Source organism: Rousettus aegyptiacus, unplaced genomic scaffold (assembly GCF_014176215.1).
Source record: "Rousettus aegyptiacus isolate mRouAeg1 unplaced genomic scaffold, mRouAeg1.p scaffold_m13_p_4, whole genome shotgun sequence".
In the NCBI taxonomy this organism is placed as follows: domain Eukaryota; kingdom Metazoa; phylum Chordata; class Mammalia; order Chiroptera; family Pteropodidae; genus Rousettus; species Rousettus aegyptiacus.
Window position 1 is genome coordinate 11,062,835 of NW_023416307.1, and position 22,287 is coordinate 11,085,121.

Here is a 22,287-nt window from a genome sequence, read left to right on the forward strand (position 1 = left end):
AAGAAGTGGGTTGAATCTATTCAACAAAAGCATCCTCTGTGTCAAAAAACTGTATATGCAACTAAGAAATATTAAGAAATCATTAATACTCTCTATTACAATCGTATTGTTGTTTTAAAAAAAGAAGTGGTTCTCTTTTGTCGAATATGAGCAAATTCTTTGTTTTCTTGTCTTGCTCTTCTATAATTGATCTTCAAAATCACTCTTTTCTTACTATCCCATGAATGGCTCTAACATCCTTGAAAGTACCATGTATCACTCAACGTTGTATCCTGTCACCCAGAATAGTGTTTAGCACATGATAGATGTGCAATATATACTGCATTTCATGAATATTGCTATCTAGTGGCAGCTGTTTAGAATTACAAGCATAATAAAGACAAATAAATCAAACACCTCTAGGCCATGCCTATAAGCTGATTTAAGTCTGGGTCAATACTCCATTTCCAAATATTGCTGTTAAGTAAACAATGAAATTGATCACATTTATGTATACTGCACAAAAAGGTTCTAGAAACTTTTGTAACTATGAATGACTGCATTTGGAATCCGCATGCTACACAGAACATATCAACTAATATAATTCGGGGGATCTTCACTCATATTCCTGTTTTCTTAAATGAAATATAAATATATTCTATATATATACATATACATATATACACATATATATGTGTATATATACATACACACATACACACACATAGAGAGAGAGAGGAAGAGAGGGAGGGAGAGAAGAAAGAGAGGGAGTAAATTGCAAAACAACATTTAATTGCTATTTTTATTACTCTTATTTTATTACATGCATTTGAACTGCATTGAACTCACTTTATAATCTAATATAGGAATTAGGCAATTGTTCAGAAAATTTGATAAGTGCAAGTGAAGATAAGTGCAAACCAACCAATTCTCTAAAGGTACATTTTGCCTTGAATTATTCTTGCTTTCTTAATCAATCAAATCATTTGCTATTGAACTCCAGTGATGAAGTGTTATGTGCAGGTCAGCCTACCGTTCAGGACACATTCAAAACCATTTTTTATTTTCATTTCATACACCTCTGAGATGTCTAGGCAATATAGAGTTTTCTCGAAGGTCTCTCACTGAATCATAAAAATTTAATGACTGAAGAAGGAAGATGAACGATCCCAACTTAATAGAAGTTGACTTATTGACTCTTCCACTGTGGTAGAGACAGTTGTCCACCTCAGTATCTGTCTTCTACATTTGCCTTCATAAAAGAACCCTTGATGGTTAATTGCATACATGGAATCTCCTGCTTTTCTCAGAATACCTATACATTCCTTAAAACTGCTGTTTCCACCTTAAATATATCTTTTTGTTTACACTGTGTGCTGATCTTGGCAAAGAAGTTGTGTTAGGTAAGGTCTTATGGCATATATCACACAAACACACACATGTAAACTAAAATAACAGAGGTTTTAATGAAAAAAAATTTAATAGTTTATTTCTCTCTCGTGAAATCCAGAGTTGGACAACTCGGGGCTGATATAACATCTCCATATAGCTATCGGGGACATACACTTCGTCAAACTGACACCTATCAGATCCGTAGGCAGAGTGGCCTCACTATCCAACATGGAGACCAGAGCTCAGCCATTACACTCATATTTCAGAAAGCAGGATGGAGAGAAGATGAGGAAGAAAGGGAAGAAAGCCCATTTCAGCCATCTTTAAAGTGTTTTTGAGTGATTTCACAAAATATATTTTACTTACAACTATTTTCTAGAACTTTATCCTATATATTTTAAAAAAAAGACAATTTAGGAATATCTAGAAGATACAATATTTATTTCAGGTAGCTATGTACCCAATTAACCATCAAGAGTTCTTTTATGAAGGAAAATGTAGAGAACAGATATTGAGGCAGACACCTGTCTCTACCGCAGGGCAAGAGTCAGTAAATAAGGTAAATTTATTCATTTACAGAAACATTAGTTTCTAATTTTATTATTCTGAGGATAACAGAGAAGTTACCTATAAAGCCACAAGAAAAAGGATTTGTTAAGAAGTGTTGTTAGAGACAAGAGCTAGCATGAAAACAAAACAACAACAAAAAAAGGCAAAATAAACATCTTTGGCATATCTGAAATTTACAGGATATTTTTGCAAGTAATATAGACTTACTGGAAAAATCGTATGGATTGTTCTTTCTACCCTCCATTAACACTTACACATGGAATTGTAATAATACTTAGTAATAATTTACTTGAAATTATAATTGTCTTATTTGATAGAGATGTATATATAGCTAAATATAGATACGTAGACACAGACATATGGATACAGAAATAGATAAAGATAGATGAGAGAGAGAAAGAGAGAGAGACAGAGACAAATACAGAGGTAGCTCTGGAGTCCTACTGTTATCAACAGAAGTTATAGAACCACATACCCTGAATACTGAAAACTGTTCTCTCTTGGGTTTATTTTTATATTCTTCTCATTCTTTAAGGATTAAAGCAACAGAAAGAAAAAAATACATCATATATTTTTTAATGCCTTCAGCAATTGATATTCCTGTGTGGTCTCCCATCCAGTAATCAGGCCCGACCCTGCTTAGCTTCCGAGATCAGACAGGATCAACCACTTTCAGGGTGGCATGGACGTAAACCCATCATTTTTAAAGTAAGCAAGTTAAATTACTAAATTATATACCTTAAAATTGCCAATAAGTTTAGAATAAAATATTGGTTCTAAAAGCTTAAGAACAAAAAAATATTACTTTATAGTAATTTAATGCATTAGCCAAAAGAACAAATTATTGAGAAAATGTAATAATCAGAAGAAAAAATTTTCCAACTTTTATTTTTCTCACATGTGCATTTTACTTTCAACCCTATAGTTTGGAATGATATTTTTTTCATTGCTTTCATTCATTGCACATAAATTATTAAAAATAAATAGGATTATATAACATTCTCTTTCATTTTTCATTATAATAGATAATGAACTCATTTTAAGTTTATTCTTTTGAAATTATGGTCATTTTATCTTGAAAACATCTACAACTTCTACCTCTCATTTGTGGACTTCTTAAAAACTCAGTCCACATAAAAAATTTCTTCTAATGGAAATATACTATAATTTTGTTTACATCTTCTATGAGCATCAAATATCTCTGTAACCTTTTTTTATTTTCCCATTTTCTTGAGGCTAAAGTTATTAAATTATAGCATAGGATATTTATAAATTCTTTGTATTATACTGTTTTGTAAAGTGCTTTTGTAAATTGGTCATACCAGAAAAGAAATATTCTTTTCATATCTACTATTTGCCTTAAACATTATTTAATAGTAAAACCATGTCAATATATTTATATTAAGTTATTGTATAGCAGTGCCGAGCTTAAAACTGTGTTGTAAATATTATTGTAACGTAATCAGAACCTTTTTTTTACTTATCAAAAGCTATTTATGGAATGAAATATATTCTCTCTAAGTGCTGTAAACCAGTTTTTTAGTATCATTAGAGCCACTACGAATACATTTAATATTTTGAATAAAAAGTCTCCTTTTGTTACAAATTTTTAATCCATAATTTTGTTCAAAATTTTTTCATTATCAGAAAGTGATTAATACCAAACATGGAGCTAATCAATACACACGGATACTTGTATTCATCTACAGAGATTTTCAGAGAACAGAGAAGGAAGTCTGTGAGGTGTTTTACCTCCTGACGCCAACCAATTCTCAAATCAACTAGGTGTCTTACAATCCAATTCAATTCTGACACTAACTACCCGAAGTTAGTGTCAGGCTCCACAGGTTTAAGGAATCAGTCCCCTAAGATTTCCCTCACTCCAGATATAGGTCACAATTATCATGTCCTCAGATTAGCTACACTTCCATCCAACTTGGCTACAAAGTCAGGGATGCCCACGACCCCTTTCTTCAGGTTTGATTAATTTCTAGAACAGTTCTCAGGACTCAGGAAAACACTGTTTATAAGGATACAACTCAGAAACAGTCAAATGGAAGAGATGCATAGAGCAAGGGATAGGGGCAGGGAACTGGAGCTTCCAGAGCTTCTACAACCAGCCTCTCCAGGAGCTCCATCCTCCCAGCATCACAGTGCGTTCACCAGCCCAGAAACTCTGAATCCCATCATATAAAGGTTTTTATGGAGCTTTCCTTGGGTAGGTATGATTGATTAAATCATCGACCATCAGTAATTAGCAATCTCTGATCCCTAGCCCCTTCCCCAGAGGTCAGAAGTGAGGCTGAAAGACTCAACCCTCTCATCATGCTTTGGTCTTTCTGATGACCAAAAAATATGCACACCTTGACATACATTCTTTTCAAAATAAATTTCCTAAATTTTTTAAAGGTTTTTTATGATGCCAGATTTCTCAATTTAATAAATAGCTTGTCTCTTTCCAATAGTTGACTAAACCAAATTATTTGTATGTTTAGCTTGTTTACTGCTTCTTTGAATTAATGACAGTAAAAAGGCTATAACTTTTATATTAACCCTGTCTTAAATAACTAATTTACAATTGTTAATGGCTATCAAAGAACCAAAGACACCAAAATCATGATTTAATTAAAAAACCTAATTTAACATATTAGGTATGACCTCATTGTTGACCTCAAGAGCAAGCACTTTTGTTAGCGCTGCTAAGAAGAAAACAAAATGTGACTACTTTCCTCTATCAAAAAAGGATTAATGAATATAAACATATCCCTATTTGATATTAACAGTTTCTATAACACATATTTTGGAAATTCTATGCCTGAACAATTGAGCTATTGATTATTTCTGGATCATAAATTAAGCCCTTCAATTTAATCTTATTTAGACCTAAAAATTACAATAAAAAGAAGTTTCTGGATCACTTTCAGTTTTATTTCTAATTATCTTCCTTGATAAATCTTTTTTCTTGAAAAAAAAATTTATTTATTAAACTGCTAGACTCTGCCCTTCTTAAGTCTTGCATTCTTCTTTTACAATTTACTAACAAAGTTAAAATGCATGTGGGACTATTTTAAAGGCATCTATTGGAATATTATTAATGTTATTCTGTTTTTTAAGGGGGTGGGAAAGGTCATAGAGAGAAAAATCTCTTCTGAAAAGTACAAATACGGGTTCACAATCCATTCGCTAAAATTCTGAAATCCTCAAAAAGTTTAGGAAAGTGAAAGGTTTTATATAACCCAATTGGCAGCAAGACTGGACCTGAACAAACCAAGGGCTTTATTTAATTTCTACGTAATTCACAAATGTTACTATTCCCATCTTTACTGCAGAAATGTAAATGCATCATGTTCAGGATGCTGGCCCTGGGCATGTCATATAATATACAGTGTATGTACTGTTTTCTCTTTCCAAAACCTGAAAATTCCTGATTTATGAGACATGTCTGGACACAGTGGTTTGGGATGAGAGATTATGGACCTGTCCTAGAAAAGTGTAGGATGGATGCTCATATTGTACTAAGAATAACTTATCATTCAAGTGAGCCAGGAGACAGATATTTTATGCCATGAAATTTAGAAGGAGAGTCAGTGAAGTACCAAATTGACCTTTGTTTCATTAAGAAAACTGAGTGGAGGGGTGGGGGTAGCAACTACAGTTGGAACCCAGGCAGTCTGGCTTCAGAAGTCATGCTTTTAAACCACCAAGATTTTTTTTTATTATTATTAAAGGCTTATCCTGAAATCCTCCACCATCACAGTAGAGTGAGACTGAGTCTCTGAGCTGAAAGCATGAGAATTTTGTGAAAGTTCATACCCTCATGGGTAAAACCTCAGGCTCTGGGAAGCTTGCAGTCCAGCTCATACTCGCAAGTATGAGATCAGAGGATCCTTTTAAAGAGGAAAATGAACAGCCCCAAAGTAAAAATCTATGGGAACTGACCTCAAGTGAATTTACCTGTCTAATGCTGGCCTTGTTCACTGAGCTTCCAAGCAGATATTCAGTATTGTCTTTTCTAAATAGGAGGAGATTCGGGGATCATTAGATAATTTAAAAATATATCAAAAATGAAATAGGTAAAAAAAAAAAAATTAAATAGAAAGGAACCTAGACAAGACAAAGGAAATACAAAGAATAGAGAAAATCTCAAATAATATAACATTGGTACCTTCAGAGATTAAGGAAGATAATTACATCCATGAAAGCAAAACAGGACACTTTAAATAGGAGTGTTGAAATAGAGTATGAGATAAAGCTCCTGGAAATTAAAAATATGATAGCTGAAATTTAAAAGTTCAATAAAACTTTGGAAGATGAAGTCAGTGAAATTCCCCAGAAAGTAGTTCAAGTAAACAGAAATAAGAAAAGTTAAAGAATTTATCCAGAAAGTTCAAAGGCTTATTTCAGAATAAGCTTTTAGAAAGAGAAACAGAGAAAATGGTGGAAAAGAAATATCGACTTATGGAATGGTTTCAAGAAGAGAAGAACATGAGTCTCACACATGAAATATCCCAAGGACCTGGTAAAATAATTTTTTTTAATCCAAGTACATTACAGAATTTCAGAAGACTAAGAGTAAAACGAAAATACTAAGAACTTCAGAAATTAAAAAAAGAAAACAGTATCACACAAAGGAAAGTAATTAGAGTGATATGTGATTCCTCTATAGCAATACCACATTCTAGAACACAATTAACAATGCCTTCATGTTTCTGAGAAATAACATCTTAGCATCCATACACAGCCAAATGTGGATAGCTTTAAGTCATTTTCAGACATGCGAGGACTCTGAAACATCTGCTTGCCTTGAACTTTTCTTTGAGAAGTCATTCATGAATGTGCTTCAACAAACAGGGAAGTTCACCAAGATAGAGAAAGATTAGGTTCCAGAAACTAGACATCCACAGACCACCAAGCAGGTCTAGAAACAGTTTCAGATTCAAAAGGAACCACTGGAGTTGGCGGGCTATGAGGGAAATCACCATGGGGACAAAACGGAACTGATAAAGTGCTTGTTACTGTGTTTAAGTGTTTAAAAATAACTGGTAATTTTTTGAACGATTTCTAAGAATTGGAGGGGAATGATAAGCAATAGGTATATGGGAAAATAGGAACTCATGGAAATGCCTTTAAAAATAACTATAAGATGACCGTGAATGTTGCTTGCTCAGCAGTAAGTAATTGCATGGTAATATAAATACTGATGATTGATTTAATGAAGGATAAAATTTGTCTGAGGGATGTATGTTCCCAAAAACTGTAAGATGAGCCAATAACAATATGTAAAAATTAAAAATTTTTAAATAAATGTAATAATATTATTGAGAAATAGGAAGAACGGTACTAAAAATGAAAGAGTTGAAAATGGTTGCTTCTGGAGAGTACACAAGTTAAAATTTTATCTTCCCATTCTACAAGATAACCACTATCTATACATTCCAAAATTTGTAAAAATACAATTTACCTCACTGCAATTATCTGTTAATACTGGTACCTTTGTGTTAATGCATGCCTTTTCATTGGTAGTATTATTGAGTTAACCATGTATCATGAACATCTCAATCCATGTGGACCTCTTCACCCTTTTCAATCATTGTATAGGATTCATTCCCTGACGTATCACTTTTGTCTTCTATTTGTTAATCCCCTTTTTATGGAATTAGAGTGTATCTGATATTTTTTACTTAGCAGCAATATTTTAATGAACATCCTTGGTCATTATTTGTGCCCACATGTGCTGTATTTCTTTAGGAAGCATTGCTAGAAATGATACTGCCTATTGAAAATTTACATTTTGATGAAAATTTCTCTGTAACTTTTCAAAATGGTGGACAAATGTAGTCTCCTACAAATTATATTATCTACACAGAATGACAACTTGACTCTTTCATGCAGTAGTTTTTGTTTGTTTGTTTTCTTTCTCTGAATTTTGTTGCATGAGAAAAACCATTCTGGAGAAAAACACTGACGTTGATAAAATGAAGGTTTTACTTATATTGTTTCTGAATTTAAGGGGATACTGTTTGGCATAACTGTTCTCTGTATAATTTTTGAAAGGTTTGGTTTTCTTTGTTTTGTTAAGAAAAAAATTCTTGCACCACCTTATGAAGCATTTTAATCAGGATGGATACATGTTAAATTTTATTTAATATTTTAGCATTTATCAAATTATATTCATTAAAAACATATACTCCACAGAAAATAGGTAAACTCTTTGCTGTTTAAGTATACTGCAGAATAGTTTTTTAATTAACATTTTAGAGAGCATATCTAGAGAATTGTGTTTTGTATAAATACATGAATTTTTAAAACCAGAGTCGGAATGATAGGTTTACTTTTCTGGAGGAGGATCCCCTAAAAGTTTATAACATTTTCTTATCCATTGAAATACAGAATACTATTTACTTAATCAATTCAGAGACTTATCTTTTTTTTTTTTAACATTATCCTTAAGAATATTTGTAAAGAAGCGCTTGTCGTGTAGTCATTGAGCTGTGTTTGAAAGGCTGAAAAATCCTTACAAGCCTTTTGTTTTCCCATTTTAGGGGCACGGCAATTGCTGGCATCGTGTTTGGAATCGTATTTATCATGGGGGTCATTGCTGGAATCGCCATATGCGTCTGCATGTGCATGAAAAACAACCGCGGGACCCGGGTAGGAGTCATCAGGACCGCCCACATCAACGCCATCTCCTCCTATCCTAGTAAGCTGAAGCACTCACTCCTTCTAAAGGGAAAGTCGGATTTGTTAGTCATGCTCAATTCCTTGGAGAGAAGAAACATTAACACTCTCACTGGAATAATCTCCAAGTATGTGGTGTATTCTTGAGTTCATGTTAATTGAAACTCTAGCTGTTAATAGAGATTACTTAGCTCCAAATAATAAAATCTACCTCATACTTGAAGATATTCATATTTTCAATGGATATCTCATTGACTACAATTGCTCATCAGCTATAATCAAGAGAAATACACAATTCACACCCACTGTGTCTATCAGCCAGTGAGTTGTGATAAATAATTATAAGGTATAAGGTACATGTCTAAATAAACTGGCTTCTGATTCAATAGGTATGTATGTTTTGAGAAAAAGTAGTGAAGAAAGTTTTTATGTGTCTTCTTTATGCAAAGAACCAGTTTTAACATATTAAAATTCTCAACAAAGAGCAAAGGTAATATGTTAATAATTTGACAAGTATTGTTGAGAATCTGCTAAAAGTTCTATACGTAAATATCTTGAACATATATACTCCATAAACAAAATACTGTGTTTTGCATAAGATGATTTCAGTAGTACTTTCTAAGTCAATCTGTATATGTACAGTCTGAATATAAAAAAGAGGCAAGTTCTAAATTCGACACATCCTTAGAAAGATAATTTCCTATTTGTACGCATGACCTCTCTCAATTTCTACAGAACAGGAAGAGGGTACGTTCTATATACCATCTGACTTTTATATCAATTCCTTAATCCTTCCTCTCTTAACATTTTCACTATCACGTTTAACTTGAGGGAGCAAATTTCAGATAAATGAGAATAACCATCATCCTCTTCTTCTTTTGTCCACCGCTCTTCCTCTTCTCCAGTATCTTCATGTTGGAGTATCTTCTTTCCTGTATCTACACTTACTTTATTGGTTATATCATTTGGCCTCATGGTACTAAGTACTATTTATACGCTAATGCCCCCACAAAATTATATATCTCCATTATAAACCTTTCCTGAATTACAGATTTATTTGATTCCTCCGCCTATTATACATCTCCACTTAAATGTCTAATAGATGCCTTAAATTTTATAGGTCTAAAGCAGTACTTCTGACCATTCCCCCAAATCCTCTTTTACTCATAGCCTTTGTCATTTCAGCTGATGACCTCTCTAGCCTTCCAGTTGTTCAAGCCGAAAATCTTGGAGCCATCCTTGACTCTTTTCTTTCCTTCGGCTCCATCTTCAAAATATATACAGTGTCTGACTACTTCTCACAGTACCTACTGTTCCTTTCCTAGTGTGAGCCATCATCAGCTGTCACCTCCATTGGTATAATAATATCCTAACTGTTCTTCTGGCATCTCCTCCAAATCCCAAGGTCAATTCTCAACACAGTAGCCAGAGTGAACTTTTTAAAACAGTGGTCAAATCATATCATTCATTTGCTCGAAATCTTCCCATTTCCCCCAGAGGAAGAGTCAAAGCCAGTGGGCCCTCATCTTACCCAAAGTAAAAGGCAAACTCTTCCAGGGTCTGCAAGGCCGCTGCATGATTTGCTTCCTCTTTTTACTTCTCTGAATTCATTTCCTTTATTCTCTTTCTTGCCACTCTGGCTCCAGTCACACTTTTTCCCTTGCTACACCCATCTTAAGATTAGCCCAGAACACTAACTCCATCACTTAATCCAAGTCTTTGATCAAAGGTCACCTCCTGAATGAGGCCTGCCTTGATTACCCTATTTAAGATTGTAATGTGTCCCTTCCCACAGTACCCTAATCCTCCTTACTCTACTTTTTTTTTTTTTTTTTTTTTCAGAGCGTTTTTCATCTTCTGACATACCACACAGTTCACCTAATCATTACATTTATTGTTTAGTACATCCCCTTTTACTGAAATACCAAGTTCCATTTGTCTAAGTTGTTCACCACTCAATCTCAAGTATGTAAAACTAAGACTGGCGCATAATGGGCACTCAGCAGACATGGCAGAAGAAATGTAGAACGCAACCTGTCACAAGATCTGATTTAGTTATATATCAATACCTAGGGAATTTACCTAATTTCCATCCCTGTGTATGTAACTTTTACTCACTACAAAAGCAATTCACAGTTTTGATCTTCCCAACTTACAGAGAGTATTATTGGAGTGACTATGGGATATAAAAAATAAATAAATAAATAAGGGGAATTACTTTCTATTCTTCACATCTCCCCATTATTTTCTGCTCAGTCAATAACCCAAGAGAAAAACAAAGAAGAGTTGGACAGAGACATTACTTGGAGGGAAGGCAAGGAAAAGTGCTCTGCAGATAGCATTTCAGATACACTTTTTGGCTGACCGAGAATTGTTTAGTTAAAATTAATTTTTAAAACATTGAAAATTTTTTTATAAAATTAAAATAGATGGTAAAAATATATTTTAATGTGAAGTCTTGTGTTTTCTTGGATTTGAGGTTTCTATTTTATGCATGGAAACATGTTTTTAAAACTTTACGGTAGCACCATTTATATTGGCAGACCACAGAGGCACGTTGCATTTTTTATAAATGCATTGTTCTGAGAACCAAATGATACAAGAAATATAATAAACCTTATGGTAGAGGCATTTTTACTGCAAAAAGAGTAGGTCTTCAAAACATAATGTGCTTGATTACTTCTCATTTCCTTCTCAAAGACACTAATTAAGCTTTTACTTAAAGGATAGGGAAACAACATAGAGAAGTATCAAATGCTTTTCAAAATCTTTCATGTGTAGAATTATAAAATGTTTTACCCACATTAATTAATTAACCCTGTGATAATTGAGATAACAACCCAAGTTGTTGTACAGTCCTACAGACTAGAGCCTACATAAGTGAGTAGAAAATAATTTAGCCAAGGTTATTTTATCCCTTGGTGAAAGCACTCAGTGGGGAACCCTACAGTGAAATATAATTACTCTGCCAAGAAAAGGTAGTCTGTCACTCCTGACCCTTTGCTGGACAATGACTTTCCAAAATAGTTTTTCATTCCTGCTATGTTGGGTAGAACGAATGAAGTTCTGTTTAATTACAATTACTTTTAAAACCATCAGTGTAATCAGTATGAACATAAGAATTATTGGCTAATTCTTAGAATTCCACTACTTTCTAGAACTTTAATGTAAACAAAGAAAATTGATCATGTCAACCCCCATTAAAAAACAAGTTTGGACAATACGCACCTGAAAGAATATAATAAAGAAAGACAATAATGAAAGGCTTTGCCAAGAGATAAAAATCAAATGCCAACAAAAGGAAAACAAGGGATTTCAATGCTATCAAAAAAATTGAGATTTGCAGTACATTACTGAGTTTTCTGATAATTTATTGATGATAAATAGATAAATAGATTAGATAGATAGATGATACATACATACAAACATACAAACAATAGAGAAAGGCAAGGAGGCTCTTGCTAACAGAAAAATGTCAAAGGATACACATAGAAAGGAACTATGAAGTTAGAAAATTCATCATTTTAAAACCATCATGAGAAAGGTTTTAAGACAAGAATCATCAATTGACACTAACTCTAGGGGGAAAGATTGCTGAGGAGCAGAATATTTGCATGCTCTTAAAGTGGCTACTCTCAGATTTCTTATTAATTATAAAAGTGGAGAAACCAAATATCATCTCCACCAGGAAGCAAAATTAATATCACCAAAGAGAGACAAATGGCCATCTTGCCTCTTTGGTTGTTTCTGTGAGGACGACACAGCTTCATCTGTGTGCTATTTCGGCTGGAAGTTCACAGCCTGTATCTTAGTGTGAAAAATATCTGTCGAACCTAAGTTGATGAATATTCTACAATAACTGGCTTGTAGTTTTTAAAATATCTTGGAAATATTTCATTAGGAAATGAACACTCCATTGGCATCATTGAATTAACAAACGAGAGCAACCTTATTAGTACATGTACTAAATAAGAGGAGATTTCCATGTACTAACCAGAGGAGTTATGTGAGGATGGACTCATCTGATTGTGCCTATTTTCTTAGTGAAATAAGAAGCAAGTCTTGTGCTGAAAGTGGGCTGAGGAAGTGTTTGCAATTAAGGAGAAAGAAAAAAAGATGAAACCATAATCTCGGGGAACAGAGTGATGGCGAAATGCCTAAAGAGATGCATAATCTCCAAGCATTGCAGAGGGCCTCCACACTTAAGACTATGGTCATTTAAAGTGAGATCAGTCAGCATGATTGTGCATTTTTATCTGGCTACTTTAAGCTCTTAGATACAGATCCAGAGTGGCCAAAATGTTAGATTTCATCCAGATTGGACTATCATCAGGCAATGGGGAAAGAAAGACATAAGAAAGTTGATGATAGATGCACAGAAATAATTTTAGTAATGCACCATAAATCTACGCTGAATAAATAAGAACATGAAGACAGAAAAGAGGTGACATCAGTTTAGATTTTTTTTTTTTTTTTTTTTTTTTTGTAATGCCATCAGTAAATTGGAAATCCAGGTGAGGTCCAAGATGTTTCGGAATATGTATTCTAGAAAGATAAAGAATGATTTTCAGATTTTTTAAAATGGTACTATAATTGGTTATGACAAGGTGAGAAAAAGATTTGTGAAGGCAAGAGACTGAAAGACAGGGTTATATGTGTTTTAAAAATGGTCGAAGGCAGTTTAGGTGATAGAAACTTTTAACACTCCATGAAGTAGACGGTCTTCATGCAGAGAACTGTAAAACGGGCAGAAGGCAGGAAACTTTCATAGGATAAAAAATGAAGAACAACAAAGAGAAAAATAGAAAATATATGATTGTCTGGGGCCACACAGTCAACCTTGTTGGGGTGAGAAGGAGCTAGTAAGTAAGTATGGAACCCAGAGTTGGCTTGGCGTTTGGGGATTAGCTAACTGGAGATGTATACTGAGTTTCTGGTTAAGCAGAGCATTACAGGGACATGAATGTTATCTAAGTTCCACTTTGCTCGATGTGGCACACGGGCAGGAGCGGCTCCATCTTAGAGCAGCTCCATCTTGGAGCTAGAAATTTATTTCAACACAGGTGTCGACATCACCAAGAATAATAATAGAATTTGTGATGTAAAGAAAGATCATGTGCCTGATGCTAAACCTTCAGTGCGTGAGAGTTTGGGGCAGAGAGGACCACAAACATTGATACCAAGAAGCAGTTAAAGGTAGTATGATCTCCTGGCATGTGCTACAAAAGAGCTCGGGTTTTTAAAGAGGGAGAATAGGCAGTGGTTTGAAAATCGGATTTAATATAAAATAGAAAGGTGAAACGAATGCTCATTTTCACTCCCAGAGATAACTATTTCATGTATTTTTCTCTCTTCTCAAAATTCAAAACAGCACTCAGCCCTTTTCACTCTCAGCCGATGATTTCTCAGCAGATCTCACTTCACTGAGAGAACAGATACAATCAGAAGAAAACATCCTCATATTCTGAGCTAGAGTAACATGTAAAGGGATGAAAAGAGGGTGAGGACACAAAAGACTTTTCTGATGACACACTTTGTGTCCTGAGCACAGAGAAAGGGGCTGGGAAAATTTGGATAATTAATAAGATTAGACATGTAAAGGCTTCTATAGTTAAAGATCTACCATGTAGGCTGTTCCAGGAGCTTGTTCTTCTCATGGGGACAGAGGGATATAAAACGTGACTAGACCTGTCTAAGAGGAAGAGAAACGATAGGTTCTAATGGCATCATCCTTTCTGGAATTGCAGCTTAGGCCAGTGCAGAGGAGCACGGGCTGGGCTGTGTTTGTATGGCGGGGCAGTGGAGGGAGGCAGTGGAGCTCTCATCAGGAGCTCTGTGGGTTCTGAGTGTGGTTCTAGTGCATGGTGAGTCATGGGGTTTGGGGGACGGTGGTGGAGAAGGTTTTCTCCCAGCAATAATTTTAATGTTGTGATTACTAATAAGTCATGAGTGATAGCGGTGTTAGCCAATGCTAAAGTGTATTAAAAGATAAACTAAGGCATATTAAAATTTTTAATCGTTTGAGCAAAAATCGGTTAGAATCAGACAGCACCAAAGAGGAATTGGTTAGGGGCACCCCGCCTTACAGAGAGAAAGCATGCAAGCAAAGAAAGGAAATTTGATTGGCTAGAGCTTAATGCTTAGTTTGCTACTTGTGATTGATTGTCCTTAGCATTTTGCTTTGTAACTCTGAGGCATTTATAAACTTAGATTTTGGTTGAGTCACTTCAGTCTAGTGGTCTCCTTGCTTAATTAACAAGTGGTAATCAGATTGCAATGTATAAATTTGTCAAATTAACACATCATATACCTTAAATTTATACGTTATATGTCAATAAAAAATAAATTTTTTAAAAAATGTTAAAAAATGTCATGAGATTTCCCTGTCCTACCAAATATTAGACCATTTAAAAATCAATAATAATTAAAATGAGGTGTTTCTGGTACAAAAAGATATGCCCTTATTTATTGGAAGAGAGCAAGTAGATTAAAATTTTACAAACTCTAAAGGAAAGATAACAAAACTTTAAAAAGTGAGGATTAAGAATCCAGGTTTAGATAATGCAGCTTAACCAAAAGTTAGAACTTAGAAAAAATAAACTTTTCTGCAAAAATATACCAAGTAAAATAGCAGAAATAATGAAATATTAAATATGCAGACTTAAAAGGAAAAACTGAGAAATAGATTGGTTATATATCAAATATCTGAAAGAGAAGACACATTTTTAAGCTTAGAAACAAGCCAGAAAAAATCAAAACGATAAATAATTAACCATTTTGACAAAGAATTATTTTTAGAAAGAGATACATACACATTATATAATATTGTAATGTGTGTATATCTTGTTATCTTAATTATATCTTAATGCTAATTAAGATCTCAGTTTATAAATTATCAATTAAAATGTAAAAAATCACCCATTATGAATTACAAATAGTAAACAAGATGTAGAACATCAAACCTAGCTACTATCGCAGAAATGTTAAGAAAAAAAAAAAAAGCTATATTTTTTTCACTATTAAATAAGCAAAATAGTTAGTGATAGCCAGTTAGTTGAGTCCTGGAATTTTATTCTAAAAACTAATCCAAAATAATGAAAAGTCTATGTGTAGAAGGATATTCACCACTTCATTATTTATAATAGTAAAAAAAAAAACTGTTACTCTCAAAACAAGTGAATGGCCAGGTGACTAATATGCAGCTATTAACAATAAAGTTTATGAAGAACATATAGCAGAATGAAAAAGATTATGTTATAAAATAAAAAGTAAAAAAACCTATACCATTTTACATAACTATAAGGATATAAAAACCAAATAATGGGGAAAATACACAAAAATAATTGTTCAACTGTGAAGGCAAAATTATGGAAGATTATCCTGTGCTTCCAAATTTTCTAAAATAATGTTGTATAGTTTTGATAACACCATGTATCTTCCCTTTACATTTGCTTTAGAAATGTTGGCCTGAGTGAAAAACATTAAAAGTCTTCTATGAATTCCATAGCATCCTTAAATTTTGTAATATCATAGACAACAAATGACATTAAATATAAATGGCATGTTTGCTCTACTTAAATCAGAAAATTGGAATATCGGTTATGAAAGAATTTCAAAGACACTGTATCTCCAGCCACATCCATACATCTTTTAAAGATGATTTACCCTTGAAGAACAAAACCACCTTAGAGTTAATCTAGAATTCTAAAAATTCATACCTTGAAAAGTTTACTTCCTAGTGAAACCTTATTATCTGCCACATAGAAAGACAGCACGGCCCACAGTTATGCAAGTATGATTTCGAAATGTCTTCCAGTAGCTGGCACTATAAAGATGTGCCATGTTTATTTCATGATGGATAGTCCTCAAAATATTGCTCTTCAGCCTTATATTATCCACCTTATCAAAATTCAAAGACTATACGAATGAAAGAACACTGTTTCATATCTTCGGTTTTCATGTTCCTGTGCAGCTGTATCAACCATGGGGAATCTCACTGAAATGTCCTCCAGTCGTTTTCATGCAGATGGATAAACATAAACACTTCGTTACAGAGGCATAAACACACACTGTGGCTTCATGACAGAGAATGATGCAGCGTCAATCTGTAGAATCATTCGGTGTGTGCTCCTCATGTGGGAAGCAGGGAAAAGCTTCAGTATAAAAACAACTTAGAACCACATGCTCATAAGAAACAGTTCAATGGGTAACTTCTCATTTCGCATGGAGGCTGCATTCCTTGGCTTGGACAAAGTTTATTTAAATCTCTTTGTCTCAGTGCTCCTAGATACAATGAAGCAAAGGAGTGGGCAAATGCAAAGGGAATATGTGTTTAGACTCCACAGGAGTTACTCCATTTTGTTGCACAAAGCAAAGCTTGGAATAGCCCTGCCTCCAAAGGTCTAAAATTAGCCATGGAGAAGCTGTTCCCATCATTGCTGCTTTCTCTACAGAGCTGTTGCCTCTGGTGTGAGCCCTCAGCCTGCTCCACCCACTAGAGACTTGCAAAGCCTTTATTCACCAGAGAAGTCCTTGGAGGACATCCCACCCAGGTCTGTGTCTCCATCTTCCTCTTCTCTCAGTTGACTCAGTTCTGCTTTCTCAAATCCCTGAATACAGGCAGGTCAGTAAACGGTTCAAAGCTTCTGGTAAAGATAGACAAGTACAGTGTTCCAGAAGAAATAGTTTGTGTATGCATGTAGGGTGAGGCTCAATGTTTGTACATATATATCAATTAGAACACTATCACAATGCTATTTGTAAAAGCACGATTTAGAAGACATCTTAGAAATGTTTGTTGAAATGTTACATATTCTTTCCTACCATTCTAATATTAAAAGCCTGGCTTTTTTTTTTTTTTTTCATTATTATGACACTAGTCTTGTGATTTAGGCTACATTTAGACATTCGGTAGCCTGTGATTTAGTAAGTAATTAAGGCATGTCAATTCCAGCTGGAATCATGATCTTGATGATGATTCAACTACTGGCAAGTCATCAGAGGGCTTGTGGAGGGTTTGCTGAGATGCTGCAGAATGATTTGGTGTTTAAAAACATGGAGTATTCAAAGGTTACCTCTCTCCCAGTCTAGAGATGGGCTTGAGATCACTACAAAATAGATATCCATACGTAGTCATAATAAAGTCTATTAAATGTGATTTAAGAACACATCAATATATATTACAGTAAAAAATATTAAGAAAGATTTTTAAATAGAATTTGGAGAACAAAATTTCTCATCCCCATTTGCAAATCTGTTTGTCCTCCACCTCCCTCCCCCTTATTCCTGTAATGGCTTCATGCCCTTCTAAGCTACGAGGCCCAGTATTGGGTACCCAATACCTTCACACCTTATTTTACTCTCCATCCCTTTCTCCACCTACCCAGTCATCACCTAAGCACTCAGCTACCTAAGGGCTCTTACAATTCCCATTCTCCATTGCATGAGTCCTTTATAATCCTTCACATATACTTTTATATCATATTGCCTTTTCTTTGCTTGCCCTCAATCCAATACCACAAAGAGCCATCTTCCCAAAGCATATTCATTAGTATATTCAAAACGTCTGTGATAATTGCACATCACACACTCATGTGATAGTCAGAGCTCACCATGGTGGTGATACAATCAGATTCTTCAAAGTCTTTCCCATTTCTCTCCTCCATATATTTTTTGCTTTGAACAAAAATATTCTCCTGCTTTTATGCTTTTGCTCAAACTGGAATGTTCTCCTAGCCTCTTTTCTCTCTGCATCCTCAACATATGTCCAAGAAAATTACCTTAAGACATCAATTATAAGTATTTCGGTCAATGGGACCGCTTTCATAGCCCTCGCCCTTTCATATGTGTGCCTTCAGCTTAACAAAACTAAGATTTTTGCGGGCAAAAATTATGTCTCCTCCCAAAGTATTCAGTGGCTTAAACAGGGTAGATACGCAAATATTTGCCAACTGCCTGACAGCCTTTTCATTTTCTTTTTAGTGGCACCACCCCCTTACGGCTACGACCACGAGATGCAACATTGTGCGGAATTGCCTCCTCCCTACTCTCCAACTCCACAGGCTTCAGCACAGCGTTCCCCACCTCCTCCTTATCCTGGAAATTCAAGGAAACAATCCTTCTCCCAGAACAGACTATGTGCCAATCTAAGGTCTTGCCCGGAATAAAATGCCTACTCAGAAACAGACAGAAAAGGATTGCTCTAAGAAATATTCCTTTCGAGTCACACAACGTATGAAGTGGAATGTCCAGGAGAAGAAAGACAGGGTTTTTACCCTTCTCAGAGTTGGCCCCATCTGGAGTGTTATGTTTGGTTTGATGGGACCACATTTGAAAAGATCTACTGATCAACATAAGCACATTCAGAGAAGAGCAATGAGACAGACAAAATATCTGAAAATCATGTTGCTTAAGGAAATTGCAATACTGATCCTGAAAAAGAGACGATTTATGTAAGACAGGAAAATAGCCTGGACTACACAAAGAAACCACTGAATTCTATATTCCGTGCCACTTTAAAAAGTCAGACCCAGAATTGTTCATTCCTTCATTCATCAATAAATGCGGATCAAGTGCATGAGAATCTACTCTGTGCCTTATACTGTTTGAAGCACTGGATGGAAGCTACAGGACCTTTGGTTTCAGAATAAGAACAAGCAACTTTGATTTCAGTATGAAAAAGAGCAATTGGAGCTTTTGTGAAAAGCCCTGTTACCAAGACTTCAAACAGAACCTGGCTGACGATCTGGTAGAGATATGCTCTAAAGCAAATAGCAGAAGTTTTATTGGGCCCTCAAAAGTTCTGCTCATACTTTAGGTAGGTGCAAGGTAAATTTCTATGCCCCCAAGAATGAATACAACTAGAAAAGTTGAATCTTATCTATTTAATTTTAGAGTTAAAACAGGATCAAAGGGATTCAGTATCTGCTTGAAGCCAAGAACTCAATGCTAGCTTCTGTCACCTAAAAATCATTTAACTTTAATTAGAGTATTATGACAGAGATTCCAGCTGTGAAAAAAAAAAAAAAAACAACTATCATTCCACAAGCAATAAATTCTTCACTTCTGATTAAAAGATTAGAAGCCAAATATTCCCACGGGATTTAAATCAGGGAGTAAAACTCAGCACTTGATTATGAATAAACACAAGTTTACAAAAGAAGAGGAAAAATGACATTTGGATTCTGTTCCATGGAATTCCATTCATAGGTAGCTTAGACAAATTTTATTTCCCTTTTGTGATATTTTGATAATCTATTCCCTTTAAAAAGTTACATAGTTAATAGAAATGTTAAGATATTGACATCTAATTATTGCCTTTTGCCAAAATCCAAATGTTATGAAGTGCCTATCTTTAGCTGAAAAAGTTATTAATAAAAAATTCTAATGTGCCATAATTTGCTGCAACTGACATTAACATCTATATTTTTATGTTGGTCCTTTCATATATTTAAAAATGAGAAAATATGGAGACTAGATGATTAAATTTTTGTACTACTTTGCAATTAAATCTAAAATGTTTAGTCCAACATCGTTATCATAATTCAGTGAAATCCCAAAACAATGCTAAGAATTTTGCTGAATAAAACAATCAAAAGCAATATCTTAAGGTATAAATTATTATTCCCATACTTGTTAGGGAATTATTAGAGCTAATATAAGTAACATATTTTACTTTCAAATCAGATCAAATACATTGATCTAACTGAAATATGGTCTACCTGCCAATGAGGTCTAAAAGCTAGGTTTGTTTTGAATGACTTGCTTGATTTTTAGGCACTGATGATTTTCTTATTTATGAAGATGCAATGCATTCGAGAGTTCTAGCGTATTCTAATGACTGAGATTTTAGCACAATTTTAACATGTTTTAATTTATCTCTCCTTTGCAAGTGTGATCAGACCCAATTACACTGCAGCCGCGAAACTCAAAGTGCCAGGGTCTCTGTGACATTCAGAATGTTGGTAGCAAATGCATCACATATTTCTTAAGAAAAATGGAGAGGAAAGACCAGTGGAAATTGAATTCTCATCATCTTCACTGTCAATAAACATTTATTGTGTACCTCCTATGTTCTGCAAACATTACCCACAAAGGAGCCATTTCAAGTCACACCATCTCTCTATTCTGAGTTTTATGGTCTCCCATAAGTTATATCACAAACCCATAGACCTACAATAGATGAGCATTTTTATTATCTATATTTAGAGTCACAATAGCATAAATGTGCATCATCAATATAGCCTTTTGGAACTCACTAATGATTTTCATAGATGATACATCTTGGGAGAAAATAGTATGTGATGTGAAAGCTTTGAATTATGGTTATTTAAAAACGAATGTACTTGCTGGGGCCAAAATGTTTGCAGTAAGCAATAAAAAGAAACAACCCATTATAACAAGGGTTATATTTTAATTGTCTTGTGTTTATTTTGCTTCACACCCCATTCCTGCTGATTTAGCCTCATTCTTCTGAAGAGGAAACAAAGGCCTAGTGCCAGAGAGACTTGTTCTGTTGTTTTTGTTGTTGTTATTTATTTGTTTGCTTTTTAATCTTGTATCCTACCTGTATGATTTAAAACAGTCCCCTTCATCTCTCCAAAAAGTCAACTTTCTACTCTGGAAAATGTAAATCATATAATGGGCTTCATCGGGTTTTGTGAAAATTGGGTGAATACATGCAAAATTCTAAGTTTAGTGCCTGGCAATTAGAAAACGTTCTATAAATATTACCCCCCAAAAATTAACAAAAGAATAGAGATGATAGCCTCTGAGACTGTGCTATCTGACACATTAGCTACCAGGTACATATGGTTATTTAAATTTAAATGAATTAAAATTAAACTAAATGGAAAAATCAGTTTCTCAGTTGCACTAGCCACATAGCAAATGCTGCATAGCCTCATATGGCTAGCGGCTACTTTATTGGGCCGTGCTGCTGTAGAGCACTCCTCCACGCAAAATGCAATGAGGTAACAGGACGGAGTTGAAGAAGAAGCCACTACAGTCATCTTGTGCAGGAGAAACTGTGGACTTTGTCTGTCACTTAATGGCGATGTCCACTAAAATGATGTGTGAAGACGCCACTGCTATGGAAGTAAGGCTATGACCTGCAAGACAACCATGAGCAATGAGAAGCCCACTCAGGCCCTCTCTCCTCAGGGCCAGGGGTAGGGAAAATATTACAAGACCTGAAGGGCAGGATCTAGATGAGAGACCTTGAACTTGGTCCAGGAGCTGGTAAGACAGGAGGAGCACCGCCTGTTGTCAGACTAATCAGTTCTTCAGCTGCCCTGCTCAGGTCCATTACAGGAGTGCCCAGGGCCGCCCACATCTTCCTGAGGTGTAGCAATGAGGTGTACGCTTGTATTATTTCATAATCTTGTTCTCACCACCAAATGAAAGCAGCACCCACCACTCATCCACATTATTCCCAACTTGTCCTTGTTTAGCCAAACCCATTCTGTTTGGGGCTGTAGCTGAGGTTGGATCAGGCATACGTTACACAATACGAGCCCATTAAATAATGGAGCTCTAGGTGCTATTGGCTTATTTTCAACTTAATTAGAACAACCTAACACCAGAATGTCAAGTTACATGATCATCTTACTAACCACCAGGGAGGCTGCTAAGGATTGCCAGATCCCCAATCAGAACCTGGTTGGAAAA

General features: G+C 34.9%; 1 protein-coding gene across 1 annotated transcript in view; it reads left to right on the forward strand.

The window, feature by feature from the left end:
- Window positions 1–19,648, forward strand: part of CYYR1 (cysteine and tyrosine rich 1) — a 90,544-nt gene extending 70,896 nt beyond the window's left edge. Inside the window, exons 3-4 of the mRNA XM_016121318.2 lie at window positions 8,484–8,641; window positions 18,601–19,648. Of these exons, the coding sequence (XP_015976804.1) occupies window positions 8,484–8,641; window positions 18,601–18,785 (343 nt within the window). The 3' untranslated portion in view covers window positions 18,786–19,648. The remainder of the gene's footprint in view (window positions 1–8,483; window positions 8,642–18,600) is intronic.
- Window positions 19,649–22,287: the final 2,639 nt, after the last annotated feature.